Source organism: Astyanax mexicanus, chromosome 5 (genome assembly GCF_023375975.1).
Source record: "Astyanax mexicanus isolate ESR-SI-001 chromosome 5, AstMex3_surface, whole genome shotgun sequence".
Lineage (NCBI taxonomy): Eukaryota > Metazoa > Chordata > Actinopteri > Characiformes > Acestrorhamphidae > Astyanax > Astyanax mexicanus.
This window is the reverse complement of record NC_064412.1, coordinates 11961229-11979928: the sequence shown is the minus strand read 5'-3', so window position 1 is coordinate 11979928 and position 18700 is coordinate 11961229. Positions and strand designations below refer to the sequence as shown.

At 35.2% G+C, this 18700-nt stretch overlaps 1 protein-coding gene across 1 annotated transcript; it reads right to left on the bottom strand.

The window, feature by feature from the left end:
* Window positions 1-6: 6 nt before the first annotated feature.
* Window positions 7-16021, bottom strand: mov10a (Mov10 RISC complex RNA helicase a). Its single transcript, XM_007253352.4, has 22 exons — window positions 15833-16021; window positions 14944-15049; window positions 13544-13713; window positions 12321-12562; window positions 11171-11426; window positions 10613-10753; window positions 10267-10429; window positions 8894-9045; window positions 8611-8781; window positions 7278-7425; window positions 6691-6852; window positions 6431-6534; window positions 5392-5489; window positions 4803-4901; window positions 4520-4631; window positions 3169-3286; window positions 2769-2960; window positions 1784-1846; window positions 1551-1676; window positions 1123-1211; window positions 671-789; window positions 7-545 (listed from the first exon to the last, which is right to left on the bottom strand). Exons 1-22 carry the CDS (start codon window positions 15949-15951, stop codon window positions 487-489), a joined length of 3009 nt encoding a protein of 1002 aa, XP_007253414.3. The 5' UTR covers window positions 15952-16021; the 3' UTR covers window positions 7-486.
* Between the last annotated feature and the right edge of the window lie 2679 nt (window positions 16022-18700).

Sequence of the window (18700 nt, the reverse complement as noted above, 5' to 3'; positions counted from 1 at the left end):
CAACACTTTGTATAAAAAAATATTTTATACATATTTGAAAATAGACAAAATAGGGTGGTCTTTGCATAGCAAGGACCTTTTTCTTTTGAGCTAAAATTCTAAATGAAGTATTTAGGAGATGTACTGCAATTATAAGGCTTTAGAACTAAGCGCAATGCATTAAGAATAGAAAAGCTAAGGATGTACAGTAAATGGTAATTTCCACCAACTTTATGTATAAGAAATTAATTTAAACTCAAAACGATAAAACTCAAGTCCAATTTTATAGGCATCCCATTTGGAAGATTATGTAGTATTTTTTTTTTTCTTGATACTTCCAGTGATTCTTAACTAGCTTAACTAAAATATAGACATGCCGGTTAGTAGCATCTAAAAACGAATAAGAATGATGCCTTCAGGGGGAAAAACTGCTGCAATGCTTTACCATGGTTCTCAGTTTAATGGCAAGTACACTGTCGACTGATTGACAGCCGGTCTGTAGGTGGTTCACTGTTCACTCCTCCATTCTGGATGCACATTCTGTTGCAGTGTGCTCTCTTCTATTTCTACACACAAACACACATATTTAGAAATGTGCTGTTTAATATGTGACACTCTTACATAAATGGCTTGTCTGATCATGGATAAAGAAAAACAGAATGATGGGTAAATAATGTGTTACTGTTCGTACCTTCAGTGGCAGTATGAATTTTTAGAGATGCCAGTCGGGTCACCACATCTTCCTCCCCCTCAGCATCTCTGTAGTCAAAACCAGTGTAGCCCTGCTCTTGTTCACAGTACTGGATGAACCTGGGTTGCATCGTTAGGCAACACAAATATGTTTGCAATATTACCACACTTTTTTTTCTTTATTTTGTTACAGAATATCTCTATTTGCACATACATTTAAATTTAAAAATTTGTTCTGGAGAGAAATGCTAATAGTTGTAATTATGATCATGTTATCCTCATAAATTAAACAAATACAATAAACATTTTACCCATGTCCTATCCTAATCAAACTATAGTGGAAACTTTTAGTTGTGTATTAAAGATGTTCCACTCATGTGATGCATCTAAATGGATAAATTGTTCTGCTGTGATATATCTATATAGAAATTTGATTGCATTTGAATGTTGTACCTCTGCCAGGTGGGATTCTTGTTGAGGATGACTGGGTTTCCTACCACAATGAGCAGGGCTTTGGCTCTGGTCATGGCTACATTAAACCTCTGACAAAAAAAAGAACAAATTTGTGTTTACTAAAAACTCTGTATAAACTATTCCAACCAACAACAACCCTATCTATGAAAAATTAAAGGAAAAAAAATAAATAAAGAGGAAAACTGGTTACTGAGGGTAGCTTTTCAGTAATTTAGAGCCATTTTCCAGCTTTAAACCAATCAGCACCAACCAAACTATGAGAAGATTTAATACAATGATAAGATCCCCCAAATTAGGTGAAATTTACTGGTCTAATTTAGCTGAATACATTTTTTAACCTGACCACTTTAACCGAGACCTGTTTGTTGTTGTACTAAACATGCATAGAGCAGTGTGTGTAAATGTACCTTCTCGTTTGTGAGGAAGCCAATGTTAAAGTCTTGGTCCATCTTCACATAGCTTATGCTGCTTCTGACTGCAGACACCATGATCACCCTTTTCTCCTGTCCCTGAAATTCCTCCACGGAGCCCACCTGAAACACCAGGAACACACTGCACACTGTCTCATTTGTCTCTCATTTATTTTTCTCACAATTTTAACACAGATATATGAAAATGTACATTTAAAAAAAGGACCGACCTTAATATCATTCCACTGTTTTAATTCTTTTACTGTTTGTAGGGCTTTCCTGATTTTCTCCACCTTGAGAAAAGAAATATTCCTTGTCAGAATGTGCACAATGTGCCTTTAACAAAAGATTTATCCAGCCAGACAAGACATGTGGATCACTGAAGTTGACATTTTTAGATTTTTGCTTATATCCCATCAATTAGCACGCTGCAAACTACCTTAAATATACATTGTTGGTTCATATTTGGCAAAACCGTTAATCATCTCCATTGTTAGTGTATCATATAATTTAATGTAATCTAAATCTAAGTATAAGTCTTTATATTGTGTTAAAATCTTATGATGGTCAAACAGCATTAACCTGTAAATCTGTGTTTTGGAGAAATAGTATTTTTTAGCATGACAGCAACCAGTTTTATAGTTTTTATAGTTTCTAACACTATAATAATGCATGGTCTTATATCTATAAAACACACAGAAGTGTCAGAGCTAGGAATATTAGTTTGGGGCAAATGTATGATGTTATAATGCAATTAATTTATCATCAAATCAAATCAAATTTATTTGTATAGTGCTTTTTACAACTGGTGTTGCCACAAAGCAGCTTTACAGAAACATGATCACAAGAATTAGACAAAACATTAAGCATAGAAAATACACAATACAGTTCTGTAAAATCAATTTGAATTGATTTTATCAATTCAAATAGTTTTGACGGGTGTGAGTCCTCCATTCTGAGCTTTCCATAGGTGTTGTGGGCCAATTTCAGCAAAACACTGATGAAGGGAGGTGCTAATCAGACTGTAAACAGCCACAGCAACCTAACTGTTAGTTGGAGAAGGTTAGTACTGTCATGTAAGTAAGTAAGTAAGAAGTGTGGAGTATAACTTCCTGTATTGTGTTACTTCATGGTATAAAATAGCCTTAAAATTACAATTAAATAGTTTATTGAAATATTTGTTTAAGCATTCGTGAAATAAACAAGTTTTCTTACTTGTTTCCTGTAAGGAGCAATGATGCCAATGTCAGCAGGCTTGAGTTTAGGAAGGCCCTTCTTTCCCTGAGTTAGCTTTAGCTTTTGGAGATAGCTGATGAGGACCTCGATCTCACTGACATTGAAGAAAGATGGACTGTTCGCTTCTCTCTCGTCTTTCCCCATCACTCCATGGAATATTACTGGGAAGCCCTGATCATAAACATAAGAGCAACCTTGACAAAAGGCCCTACTTACATGCAAAACATGTAGAAGCCATAACATGTCATCTCCTCCACTGGAGTAGTCAAAACATGTCCCTGTGCTTAGCCCATAACTAAAAAAACAGCCAAAGCTGGTCTTCTCTTAGGAAAAAGAAAAAGAAGAAAGAAAAATATTATTGAACCTTGGATTGATTTACCTGTTTAGGGAGATGCTCCCAGTGGCAGAAAGCTTCTCTCTCCATCTGGTCTGCAAAAACTTGTAGTTCATTGTCATAGAAAAGCTCATTAGGAATCTCGAGGATGGCAGGGTGCGACCTGGTGAGGGTTAAGAAAATAAAAACAGGAAAAAAAATATTTCATATAAATGAATTAAAGTCATCTAACAGAGGGTTTCTTAACCTGGGGGTCCTGATATAGTCCCTGGAGGGTCATGAGGGTGATTCTAATTAAGAGTGTTCACAGCAAAATGAGCAGATAATCAAGATCTGAACATTATCCTTTTGCAGAATCGGACTCTTTAACTTAATCAGATTCAGGTTTATTTCATGTGCGTTTAAAATTAAGCACTTTTCAGAAGCTAGAACTGGAAGTGGGAATTTAAAAGATAATTAATATAAAAGATAATCACTCAGAATTCATCTGTGAATCAGGATTTTTTGCACTTATATATCTGTAAAATGAATACAGAGCTCCTCTGTGCACTAGGGGTGGGCGATATGGCCCTAAAATAATATCACAATATTTCAGGGTATTATCGCGATAACGATACTCCTGGCAATATGACAAAAAAAAATAAAAAATACACTACTGCAACAAAACGATATGATATTGCACATTCCTAACTGAGATATTAAAAAGATACAAGAAATTTAGCAGATTTGTAGCAGAAGTAAATGATCCAGAATGTCATAATTCTAATAATAATGCACTCCAAATATCTCCATATATTCAGAATTAAAGTAAAATAAATGATACTGAACAGATATAAAAATATCTAGTAGATATTTAACAGGAAATGTGTAACTTTTTCTTTTCCTTAACACAGCAAAAAAGTAGTACCCTGATGTGATAATTAGGGGTGGGTGATATGGCACGATATTTCAGGGTATAATATCGTTCACAATATTCCAAAATTTTGGCGATATTAACGCGTACGATACGATATGGCACACCCCTACTGTGCACTATGCTCCCCAGCATCCGTGTTATAATATCACTGACAGTTGGCTGTGGAATATTTAGTAGTGAGTAAATTTCACTACTGGACTTGTTGCTGCATCATATCCTGGTCCGACGCTGGAGTTTGCTCCTGAGAGTGACCCATTCTTTCACTAAAGTTTATAGAAGCAGTCTGCATGCCTAGGAGCTGGGTTTTATACACTTCTGGCCATAGAAATTATTACAAACTTAGCTCAATTTTTTGAATGGGAGAGAGAATACTTTAGGCAATACAGTGTATTTTGAACCCTAAAAAGGAATCACACAGTATAAAAAGTTAAAACCCCTGATCCAGCTGGGACGAGGCCACAAAGAAACGTCTCACAGCACCTGTAGTTGCGCAGGAGCTTCGTGACAAAGCAGCTGTTGTAAGCCTGGGAGCCATCATGAGTCTTCTGATAGAGCGAGTTCTGGGTCATCAGTCTCTCCAGCAGTGACAGTCCTTTAACACATCACAGACAAAACAGTGTAATTATTACTGTGCAACCTGAGCTCCAGGCTAGACTGTAAAAGCCCGGTAAGAGTTTTTCTGTTCAGCCTAGACTTGTTAGGTATGTCTAGAACAAGCCTCACATTATGTAGAGATTACACAGGAAAACAATGATGCAAGTACCCAGCCCATGTTGCTGTGCCAGTGGAGATCTCAAGATAGGTCCAAGCTGCTGAGGGTCTCCTGCCAAAACCACCTGACCTTTCTCAGGATGGAGGAGACCTGAAAAAGCACAGAGAGAATGTGAAGAGGGAAAAAAAAATCACTCCTTCAGACACAAATTCAACCTGTCAATTAGGGCTGCAACTAATGATTATTTTGGTAGTCAACTAGTCTGATGATTATTTTTTTTTATTAGTAGATTAGTCAACGATTATTTCTGCCATGTTCTCCATCTCTAAAAAATGATAGAAACAGCTGCAAATAAGATTTAAAAGGCATTTAAATGTCTGAATGCTGTTTAAACATAGAAAGTACTGATATTTAGTGAGTAAATATGTAATGTGTTGTGTTGTGTTGTGTTTGGGCACTCTTGGAGACAGTTGAGTTGAGTGTAAACTAAACTTTTGTCCCCAGCACTTTGTGTAATGCGATGCTATAACAAATTAACGATAAGTCGACAATGAAATTTGTAGTCGAAAAATTTTAATAATCAACATTGTCGATTATATCGACTAATCGTTGCAGCCCTACTGTCAATCAGTCTGTCTACCTGCAATCCCAACAACACACTCAGGTTCCACAGCTTGGCCAGCCTCATCTATGAAGACGTGTGTGAAGTGACCAACCGGGACACCTCCAGATACAAGCCTGAGAAACGTGAAAATAAAATAACAGTAAGATATTCCAATAACAGTTAAACCTTTAAAGCCTTTTGGCTGATTTTTTATATACAGCTCTGGAAGAAATTAAGAGAGCACTTTAGTTTCTGAATCAGTTTCTCTGATTTAGCTATTTATAGGTTTATGTTTAAATAAAATGAACATTGTTGTTTTATTCTAAAAACTACAGACATTTCTCCTAAATTCCAAATAAAAATATTATCATTTAGAGCATTTATTTGGAAAAAATAAAAAATAACTGGAATAAGAAAAAGATGCAGAGCTTTCAGACCTCAAATAAAGCAAAGAAAACAAGTTCATATTCATAAAGTACTAAAAGTTCCAAAATCAACATGGGGTGGAATAATCCTGGTTTTTAATCATAGTTTTCATGCATCTTGGCATGTTCTCCTCCACCAGTCTTACACACTGCTTTTGGATAACTTTATGCTTTTACTCCTGGTGCAAAAATTCAAGCAGTTCAGTTTGGTTTGATGGATTGTGATCATCCATCCTTCTCTTGATTATATTCCAGAGGTTTTCAATTTGGTAAAATCAAAGAAACTCATCATTTTTAAATGGCCTCCTAATTTTCCAGAGCTGTATATGTTGGGTGAAATGTATTTTGTATATTTGGCAACCATTATTCGGCCTAAAATATCAAAAGTTTCTTTGTGAATTTGCAATCATTTGGAACAATAAGCGATTAATGACACATGTCTTACTTTAGTGTTGTAATGCAGGAATGTAACACTTTAAATTGGCAACTGCTGTGCACATTTCTGACTGGTATAGTACTGCTGAGGTATATTCATGATGCAATGTTCAATAAACAATTTTTAATTGCAATTTTATTATTGATTTTTCTTTAAGAAGTAAGATACAATTTTTTTTACTAATTTATGAAAAAAGTGCCAAAATAACCTTTACCTTCCAGCAGTGATCAGCGTGACCACAATAACACTGTAGCCCATCAGAGTCTCTTTAGATGGGAGGATGAAGCTGTCCTGCCCTTCATCCCAGTTACTGTGTTTCTGTGAAGAGACACACTTGTTTAAACAAGCTGGCTCTGTGTGTGTGTTAGTGCACATCCTCACCCTTAACTAACAAACCATGCATGGTTTTATTTTGTGTATGTGTGTACAAACTAATCCAAAATGAATGTACTTTAGATGTTGTATGTAGTATACCAGTAGTTTCTGTGGCATAGTGCGGGGGTCTCTACTGCTGGCACAGAGACGATAGAGGTGATGGCCATCCACGTATCTTAGCAACCTCTCACACAGCAGATCACAGGCACTGTTGGAGGGAGCACAAGCCAGGACATGGGCAACAGTACCGGACCTATTCACCTAAAACAAAGAATCACGCAGAAAATACATAATCACCTCCTTATTTCTACACTCTGTAGTTTTAGGAGCACTTTGTAGTTCTATAATAATTACAGACTGTAGTCCTGAATCTGTTTCTCTGTATACTTTATTATCTTTCTTTTACTCTGTTCTTCAATAGTCAGGACCCCACAAGACCACCATAAAATAGATATTATTTGGGTGGTGGGTTATTCTCAGCACTGTACAACCAAACCTGCTGCAGCAATTGCTCAGATTCATACATATTAGTAACTGAATATTACAGAAGGATTTGGATAACTAAATAAAGAGAATCAACCACAGCTACTTATACCTTAATCATCTAAGCAAATTGTAAAAATATTCAATTATTCAACAAATAGTGTAATTCAGCTTAAATTAATGCCATACATAAAATGCATTACCTGCTTTATGGCCTCCACTAATGTAACTGTTTTGCCCGTGCCAGGAGGTCCAAATATCAGGTATGGACCTGGCTTAGAATGGCCAGACAGAATGTGCTGAACTGCAGTGCTCTGCTCAGGGTTGCTCTCCAGATCTCGATTAAACATGCTGTACAAAACAACGAACAACAGCAAACAATGAGAATGTTATTACAATGTCTTCTGAAAATACTGAAACAGCTAGGTCTATTTATTTGCTTTTGATATAGACTGTTTTTATAGGCTGTTTATAAGAAAAACACAACATGAAAACCACAGAGATGAGAAATACAAGCCATTGTTAAGCTGATAAAATAGCAAAATTAATATTGGAAGTATTGGGCACTGGAAAATTGGACAACTGGAATCTTCTACATGCCAGCCAAGAAACAAAATACTTATTCTGAGAGCTGCATAGTTACACATACACTTTTTAACTAATACATTTACATTCTTTTTTTTTATGCTTTTTCCATGCCTTCAGGACAAATTTTCATGACCATACAATTTTTAAAACAGTGCGGACATGGACAATAAATCAACTAAAACTATAATCAAAACTATCAAGTATAATCAAAACTTTAAGTAGGCTTAAAACTAATCTGACACAATTTTTAAAGTCTTTATAAAGTCTTTGTCAGATCCTGAGTTTACTGTTTAGGGCTAAATTACTGAATTAACTCTGAGCTGATGTATTTGTTAGCTCAAAACAGATTTTCTCCATCGATAAATGGAAACAGAAAGTTGACTTTTCCAAATCTTCCTGGGTATTTTTATTTTTCCAAAACTTATCACTTATCACTTATTTGTACAGTTTCATGACTGTACAAACCCTGGAGCTGGTAAAGAGCACATTCCCCAATTAGTGACAAACCCCAAAAACCTACCCATTATTGTTCACCTTATTGTGTGTGAATTACTGTAACCATTAAAACCCTTAACATAATACTACCCCCATTGTGCTTTAATGATGAACTTGTGTATTTTGTTTATCATTAAAGCACAATGGGGGTAGTATTATGTTAAGGGTTTTAATGGTTACAGTAATTCACACACAATAAGGCGCACTTAAAATCCTTTAATTTTCCCAAAAATCGTCAGTGCACCTTTTAATCCAGTGAGCCTTATGTATGTTAGCCGCTAGTTAGCAAACCCCCCAACCCCAACCACCCAGTGACGGGATCTGCTGAATTAGGAATTCCTTACAGTTTCTCTTAAAATGTGCTTTAAAATCGAGTGTGCCTTATGTATGAAAATAGACCAGAAAATAGACATTTATTTGATAGTAAGTGTGTTTGTGTGTGTGTGTGTGTACCTGAGCTTTGGCACTGCTGGAGGTTCGACTTTATTACCACTGGGGAACAAAACATTTCCCAGCTTGTGTTGTACAGCCAGATCTACAGCTCGGTGCTGGAGTTTAAGAGGGAAGCGGTTGATGTTGAACTCCACATCAAACTTCATATTACTAACAAACTTCTGTACAAGCCTGTCAGCACAAAGAGAGACAGAACAGAACAGGTTTCATTTAATAACAGTACTTAGAAATGCCAGATATGTTACTCACAACACCGAATCTCAGGGTCTACTGCTTCTCTTACTTCTTAGAAAAGCCCAACTTAACACGATCCAGCTCCACACGATGGACATAGCCTTTGTACATGGTGACAGGTTTGGCTTTGTCTTCAGACACACACACATTCAAGTGATCTCCTCTCAACACAGATGGCCTGTTCTCTGCGACGCCTGGAACCTGAGATAGAAAAAGGAAGAGAGTGGCAGTGGAGTGGAGAATAGTAGATAAAACCAATAAATAAATGGACAATTCACATTACTAAAATAAAAATTAGGGAAAAACCAAACAAAAAGGGACATTTATTTGAATGCCGAAACAAATGCTAAAGTTTAGTTAGCTAGTTTGCTACCTTTAACATTTCTTTTAGCCTTGTACATCTCTGCACATCTTGCCTCTTTCATATGCCAAGTATAATAAGTGATGCTAAACGTTTTATTTAAGTAGAGCGTAAAAATTAACATAACCAAACCATCACTGACCATCAGTAAATTTGCATTTCATTTAAAAAAACAAGGGAGCAGAGTCTGGAGGAAGAGTGAAGAGACACACAGTCCAAGCTGCTTGAGGTCTAGTGTGAAGTTTCCACCAATCAGTGATGATTTGGAGAGACATGTCATCTGCTGGTGTTGTTTCACTGTGTTATGTTAAGTCTAAAGTCAGTGCAGTGTTTTCCCTGAAAATCTTACAGCACTTGCTTCCCTCTGCTCACAACTTTTATGGAGATGTGGATTACATTTTCCAGCAGGAGTTGGCACACTGCCCAAACTGCCAAAATTACCAACTGGTCATATGTAATATTCTAATTTTCTGAGATATTGACTTTTTGTTTTTTTAATATTTGTAATCCATAAAAGAAATAAACACTTAAAATAGATCACTGTGTGTAATACATATATATAATGTATGGGTTTTACATTTTGAACTGGATAACTGAAATAAGTACCTTTAGAATTATATTTTTTTTTTTTCCAGATTGCACTAGTATACAGCAGTGTTCTGATATGCAGTGCCACCTGAGGCTGGGGAAAGGGAGCACACTGCTAGAACACAATTCTAAATTAATAACTTAATCATTGTTCAATATGAATTATTTGGTATTTTCAGATAACACGTGTTTATTTTTTATTTTTTTGCCAAATAATTCCAGTTTCCAAATATTTAGAACATATCTAGTTCTTATGTCGATTTACGCAATTACCATGCTACTTTACAAACAATAAATACATGAAATTGCCTTTTACCTTCACTCACTGGTCACTTTATTGGGCATTTACAAGTACAAGTTTTGGTTTTTGCACATATTTGGTAGTTGAATCTAATAAAATGGTCCCTGAGCAGATGTACAACGTAAGCAACTTGTACCAAATAAGTAATGCATTGTTGTTAAGGCCGGCTCACCTTTAACACCAGCAGCTTTTTGTTGGTTATGTCTTGTGTCATGGTCTGGTTGTACAGATCATACTTCTTTATGTCTACTTCCATCTGAATCTCCTCTAGATGCAGGAGGAGGTGGAAACGTTCTGCATACTGCTTTATACACAACGGAGTCTCCAACACGGCTCTGAAACAATATCATACATGTATGTTATTCCAAATAACATGGTTGGAACATTGCTGTTCTATTCATTATAGCATGTCTACATAATGTAGAGAGCAGCGGATATGCAATAAAATCTGTATTTTTGTTGAACAGTGACAATATGTAAACCAAGTCTTTATTCAGTATTGCTGCTAATTTACTCACTTCACTCTGGGTAGCTGTAATCTAGCTGCTGGGGAAAGCTTCTCTGTATCAGCTAACCGGTGTTTCACCAAGTCTTTCAGGTAAGCAGGGTACTTATAGTCCTTTAGCTTCACCTCCTGCTTCAGAGAATGTGTCACACCACTCCAGAGAAAGAAAAAACAAGTGGATCACAATTTCAGTTACAAATCGAGTCTTTAGTGATGCAATTCAGTAAGATTCTTCTCATAAAAGGTAATCAGCCATTAGAGTGCTACATGATAGCAAACCAAATGCCACACCACTATGGTTAATGTAATTGTGTACACTATAGAATATGTATTAGAAAAAAATCTGACCAGCACAAAAACAGTGATGTACAAACTATTTCCTTTTGAGCTTTTTCCTACAACATCCATATATTGTCTCCCTTTTGGGATAAATTATATATTTTTTCTTAACTACTATAACATTTACTTTAATATTATTTTGACCTTCAGTGTAACTGATAGTTTCAAAACTTTATTTTATTATAAAGGCCTTTGTAAATTAAATATGTCGTTTAAATATCAGTATGATTACCTTTCAGGTGGGACACCCTCTTCCACTACTCGGTTCTCAGGTCTGTACCTTCCCCTCTGCTTGGGTGTGTAGGGGCTTTCTGGGCCCAGTTCTGCAGCCAACTTGGTCTGGATCACCACCTCCAGTTCCCTTACAATGCAGAAAGGTTTGGAGGGGCTGGAGTCCTCTGATTCAGGGCAGAATTCAAAGTACATGGTGGCGGGGAAATGTCCGTAGTGATGAATGTGGTAATGCACCTCTACCACATAGCTCTCACCTGCCAATATTTGGAAAAGCACACTGTGAATAAAGCAACTTTGAAGCTGTGAAGTTATTTTGATTGATAAAGAAAAACGTTCTTATAATTGGTAAATAAGATATTAATTATTATTGTTTATTATAGCCAAAAACACCTTTTTTTTTTTTTTGCAATTATTGTCCATAACCACCATGTTCATCAATGAAAAGTAACCACCAGAAGATCACTAATAACTAGATATTAGTGGATGTTCTGCAGATTAACTCATCCAAAAGCTCAAGCTCAACAGTAGCCCTGTGGTGAAAAACTGACCTCTAATAAAAGGCAAGTGGGCTGCTTCCAAACACTCTTACTAAAATTCTCCATTCCCTGCACATTTTAGTTTTCCTTAGAACACCTGATCTAGCTAACAATCATTAACAAGTCCTTTTCTAAAATAACTTGTGTGTGTATGAGCAGGAAAAACATTAAAAACCTTAAGGAACATGAAAAAAAAACTGATAAGGTTTAGCATGTATCTGTACAGAGTGTACAAACAAGGTAAGCATGCCTATAAAAGCATCCAGTTAGTGTACACAGAGCGAAACACACAATAATATGCTGTAATCATGTCGGTGTCCCTGCTGTGGTCTAGTACACCAAATAATATCTGGTCATCTATGGCACTATAGAAGTCTTTTCACTAGTTTCACTATTTCGAACATTAAACAATCAGCAACAGCATCGTGAACAACTAAGAATCCAAAGACTGTTCATACTGTATATGTGCAAGGAAATAACATTAAAAGAGAATTGTGTTAATAAAGATGAAATCTATTGGAACTCATACTATAGACTTCTATCCAAAGTAAATTTGATTAGAATCAACAGTAGGTTTAGCACAAAATCACAATGAGTTCAAAGTGTCCTCACCTGGACAGAGAAGCAGAGGGCAAACCCTGGTCACTCTCCTCTCGTCCACTAAAGTAAAGCATCGCATCCGGTGCAGGGCCGTGTAGAAGCTGAAGTAAATGCAGTTTTGCCCCACGTTCTCAATGTGAAACTTCACCACATACACCCTGTCCACGAGGTCGATGTTCAACACAACTTTTCCATTGGTGCTCTCTGGATCAGAAGTGATTTTAATGCTTCCTTTATCAGAGATCAGTTCTGCTCTGCAAAAAATCAGACATGCCAATACAATGAATTTATCGGCTATTTACAGGGTTTAATTAATGCATTATTTTTGTGTAAACTAAAAATTTAAATAGGTTCAAACAATCAGCTTTCAGAACAAAAACTTGGTGATCATTATTATGTTATTATAGTAAAACAATGGTTGTTCCCTGGGTAAAGAGAGGTCAGTACCTAGTTTTGAGAATTTTATTACACATGACCTGAATTACTGACATTGCAACACTTCTTGACTTGATGCGAGATGCATTGACAAGACAAGCATATAGACATATGGTTTCATATGGACAGTCTTTTGATGTCTTATATCATTTATTGCTGAATTATATATATATATATATATATATATATATATATATATATATATATATATATATATATATATATATATATATATATATATATATATATATATATATATATATATATTTACTCCACAGAAGTTAGGTAGCCAATGTACCAACCATATGCTTCTTTTTTTGTTTTTTTTCTAATTTTGATGCAATTTTCACCCCAATTTACAAGGCCAATTACCCAACCCACTTATTAGGACTTCCCCTATCACCTGTAATACCCCAACACCAGGAGGGTAAAGACTAGCACATGCCTTCTCCAATACATGTGAAGTCAGACTCCGCCTCTTTTTGAACTGCTGCTGATGCAGCATTGCCAAGTAGCATCACAGCGTACTCAGAGAAAAGCGCAGCAACTTGGTTCTGATACATCAACTCACAGACGCCTTGTGCTGAGCGACATTACCTTGTGGGGAGAGAGCACCATCTACCCACCCTGAGAGAGCAAAGCCAATTGTGCTCTCTCAGGGCCCCAGTAGCCGATGACAAGTTACACGAACGGGATTCAAAACAGTGATCTCCCACAAAGTGTTCCTTTTAAATGTGTCTGGATCTCTGCTAAATGTGACAAATATAAATGCAAATAGGCAAAACATTGGTTCTCCCCACCTGTTTACCCTAAGTCTCTGAAGGACTTCTTTAGCCAGTTTTTTCTTTGAAGTGAGGACCGGGTTAACAGTAGGTGAAGATGAGTGAGCGGAGGCTGAAGCTGTGGCTCCAACATTATCAGTTCTGGACCCTGCCACTGACCTCCACTGGTCACAGTAGTAAACACGCACCTAGAGAATGATTAGAAGAGTACAGTGTGAGACAGACAGATAAGGGGAAGGAGTGTGTGGAGGGGGGTGGAGGGGGGTGGGGGAGGTTCTTACTCACAAATAAAAAAAAAATAATCTTATTCTGAACAGCAAATAAATTCAGAAAACATATTTCTAGGTCTCTATTTCTCTTTCTATTGCTAGAACAGCGTGTCAGTAACAGTGATTATTGATAATACTCAGAAAAAGCTGGATTGTATATCAAAGGTAGGGCTGGGCAATATTGAAAAAAAATCTTGATATTCTTCTAATTTTTTTTGTTACATATTTTTTTTTTATTTTTAAACAAGCAGCACAATTTAAATTGATGCACAAACTATTGTTTCTTTTACATTTAATTTAAACATTTTTATTTAGTAAACAGCCGCCTTCAACTTTACATGCAGCTATTTTTATTAAACATGGTGAAAACTTAACAGCCTTGCATTTCAGTTAAGGAAAAGTGTAAAATATGAAAATGACTGCCACATAAAGATTTCTCTACAGGTCTCTGACAGAAGCAAATGTTTATCTGTTGTCATTTCCTCATGCAGCTTCTACTTGTAAAGATGTCCATCTCTTATGCCATTTTGAAAATAACATGTAAAGAGTAATTAGATTAATCTTCCAGCCCTAATCAAACATATACAATAATACATCAGATTCAGTATAAAATATGGCCTGAAACACCACACACTCACATTGAGTGATGTTTAGCAAAAAAAAAAAGCTCATTATATTTTATAAATAATTTCCTCAATTAAGCATTACATAATACATTTCCTACATAATTTGGTCAAATGTATTAATCTTATACTAGATGTAACTAAATCTGTTCTGTCAATTTAATAATCTGTTCCTTTAGCTTAGGTGGGACATGCATATTTAGCCCTCCTAAAGTGTAATGGTGCCAAAATATTGTTTTACACAAATAATAAATCAAATAATTCCATCAATATAATAAACTTTTCCCTTTAGTGTTAACGTAAGTGTCCCATCTAAGCTGAATGAACAACTTATTATACTAATGGACTTATTAGATTATTATTTGTTTATTAATAATATTTTCGCACCTTTACACTTTAGGAGCGATGGAGATGCAGATCAGCATTCGTGTAATTCTTCAACTTTTGGACATTCCTCATATAGAACAGGTAATTGTAGACAGATAGTGAGAAATAAAATGTAAAAGTGTGAGAGAAAACGAGATACCTGGGATTTGGCATGCAGGATAACTTTGCCATGCCTTATACTGGCTTTGTTGAAGTGCTGAAGGGCAAAGACCAGCCTGGAAAAATTTGGCTCATTGGTTCCTTCCCTAAAAACAGAATATTATTAGTCAGCAGGTCATTCATAGATTAGTCATCTAACTATACCTGGAACACAAGAGACCACTTAAAAATGATGAGTTTCTTTAATTTTATCAAATGAAAACCCTCTGGAATATAATCAAGAGGAAGATGGATGATCACAAGCCATCAAACCAAACTGAACTGCTTAAATTTTTGCACCAGGAGTGGTAAAAAGTTGTCCAAAAGCATTGTGTAAGACTGGTGAAGGAGAACATGCCAAGATGCATGAAAACTTTCTGAACTCTTAAAACTTTATGAATATGAACTTGTTTTCTTTGCATTATTAATTGCATCTTTTTTTGTTATTTCAGTCATTTCTGATTGTCTGCAAATAAATGCTCTAAACGACAATATTTTTAGAAAGAGAGTAGTTTATATAATAAAACCTCAATGTTCATTTTACTTAAACATATACCTATAAACAGCAAAATCAGAGAAATTGATTTAGAAACTGAAGTGGTCTCTTATTATTTTCCTGAGCTGTAGAAGCTGTAGAAGAACATCTTCTTAAAGGAGTTTTAAAATAACAAAAGCAAAAACAGAACACTTATAATGGGTTATTATTGTTTTTATTATTACCCTTAGTATAACAATACAGAGGTGTTCGGCTTTAAAGACTGAGGTTATGTATTTAGCTACATATTCATCCTACAGTTTATTTAAATGTATCTATGTAACTAGCTAACACTGCTACATTGGAACTACAGTGAAACTGGGTGAGTTTTCTGGTTTAACAAGTCACTACCAACCTTTTAAACTCTAAGTTGTAGATGTCCCGGAGTTCCTTTTTGTCTGTTTTGGATTTTCGTTCCCCAAGGAACTCCAGAAAATCCAGCCCGACTTCAAAAGCAGCTCTGAGAGAAGGCATGGCTCCGGCAGGAGACTCTAGACCTGCGGTTATTTGGTTACAGGACAGCGACCGGTTCACACAGGGCGGAGTGAGTGAGTTGGTAAGGGACGGTCTGTAAGGGGCGTGCGCCAATGTGTGAACTGTGGACAAGTTGTCGTAGCGAATAGAAAACGAATAATAATTAACACAGAAAGTTAAACAGTAAATAAAACACAAAATATGAAAATTGTATTACTGTTTCGTCAGGTTTATTTATTGTATACAATGCATAAAGTACATAGGGACTGTGTTCATTTATTCGTTTTGTTTCTGAGTGGGTATTTTGAGACACTTCCTAAATATCTACTTCTGCCTATGCTGCTGCTGCTGCTGTTGACGTTATGTAATCGCTCCACCAGTGCCTGCTGTCCCTATGCCATTTTCAATATTAATATTTAACAACATTTGTATACTAATCTAATTTCTAACTGACTACCAGAATATATGAATAGAATATACGTATGTCATTATGTCTGATTAAAATAAACGTAAAAACATTAAAACATTAAAAACACACGCATACGAGCCTACAGGTGGCGCTGTTTTCCTTTGTAATCATGTCTGTTAGAAATAAGTTGGTTTTGAAAAGAAATGCTTTTAACAAAGAAAAAAGAACTGAACAAAGCATTTCAGACAAACACGGTCACGAGGTGTGGGCTCCCTTTTGTGTAGTCATCTATTGTAAGATGATAAACATATTAATATGAATATTAAAACTAAAGTAAAAAAAAAATAGACCCTACTGCGAGATTACACAGCCAGGCAATGTTTAATAAAGTAAAAAGAAAACTAATTAAGTTCATTATTCATAATTATTTATGACTGTATTTAATAATAATAAAAAAAAAAGCTAAACATAATAATAATGCTGCTGTTCGTCATTTTCCCGTGATGCAATTGTCAGGGTTGGTCCAGAGAAATTCTATAAAGGAGAATACCCGCATAATAATGTCTTTCCTGTTGTCAAACACTAGAGGGCGCTCCAGAGGGAGTCCAAAATAAATGCGTTTATATGAAGCATTTGAGCAAAATCATAGTTTATACATTTTTAAACTGAATTGTTTTACTGATTTTCTTAACACAGAATAACATACATGTTTTCAGCATTGCGGACATTTATTTTAAGTTCCAACTTAATTTATAAGCAGAAATATATAGTAAGTTCACTACTGTACTTAAAGTGCCAAAATGCTGATATTGAGATCCATAACATTTAGCCTGGTTCTTGCCAATACAAAGCCCTACACTCAAGATATGTTAGTATGTTTCCTTAATATCTGATCACACATCCATTTTAATATCTTTTAGCACAGATAATTATCATTATATCAGTTAAATATTTTCCGCTCCAGTTATTAGCAGAAATATATAGTAAATTCACTACAGTACTTAAGTATTAAAATGCTATATCTGTATCAATTGGAGTATTATTTGTTCTCCTACTTCCACTTTTACTTTGCTTCATACTTTCTGAGTTTTATACTTTTACTCTGATCATTTTTTATGTGTTGCATCGTTACAATTATAAAAATGTTACAAATCGCTGATGAGGCTGGTGAAGCTTCTCATCATTGAGCAAATCAAGAGATCAAGTTTATCTTATAAGAAGACCTTGCTGCTCTTGTTTTGCCTTTCACTCTGCTGCCTGCCTGAAAAATGATATTCAGACTTTTAAACTGCTTTCTGTAATAACTACATAACACAACACTTGTACTTTTACGTTCAGTATATTTAAAAATGGTTAAATATTTTGTAATTATACTTAAGTGTGGAGCTTAAAGAACACTTCACTCAGCTTCTACTCAAGTCATATTTATATTTTTTTGATAGAGCACTTGTACTTTTACTCAGATCTGGGTATCTATTACTTTATACATCTCTGGTTAAAAACCTTTTAATAAACGTGCTCTGTTTGTAACTCATCAGCATCAGCTCACCAACCCCTAAAATGACTTGTCCTGTATACAGGCTACAGGTGTATGTAATACAAAACCATATGGAAGCCCATTTCCGCCACCTGAAGAAAAAAAAACGTCCTCAACTAAGTCATAATTATGAGATAGAAAGTCATAATTATGAGATACTAAGTCATAATTATGAGATAGAAAGTCATAATTATGAGATAGAAAGTCATAATTATGAGATGACTTTTTATCTCATAAATATGACTTACTATCTCATAATTATGACTTTTTTATCTCATAATTATGACTTACTATCTCATAGTTATGACTTACTATCCCATAATTATGACTTTTCTATCTCATAATTATGACTTAGTTGAGGACGTTTTTTTTTCTTCAGGTGGCGGAAATGGGCTTCCATACAAAACCCTGTTTTTCAGATAAATAATTTATTTACATTCTGAAAATTTAAGAGACTTCAAGTCTCCTACAGGACAGAGAAGCCTCCTATTTTCTCTTTACTCCATGTACTAATTCCAGATCAGTAAAATGAATCATCCCCAATTCTGCATGTTTGAAAATAGATGTAAAAACTAGACAAACATAATGAAAATAAAATATTTGGAGGACATGAACTGTTTGATTTGTTTTCAGAAAATATTGATTTTAAAATGAAGTTCAGAAAGGAGACAATTTTATGATTTTATTCATTATATTTTTTACATTATTTTTTACATTACTTTTACTTGTTTTATGTTTTCTATTACAATTACAATTATGCTTTTCAGTTATGTCCCATATCAAACATGAACGCTTTATTTGTT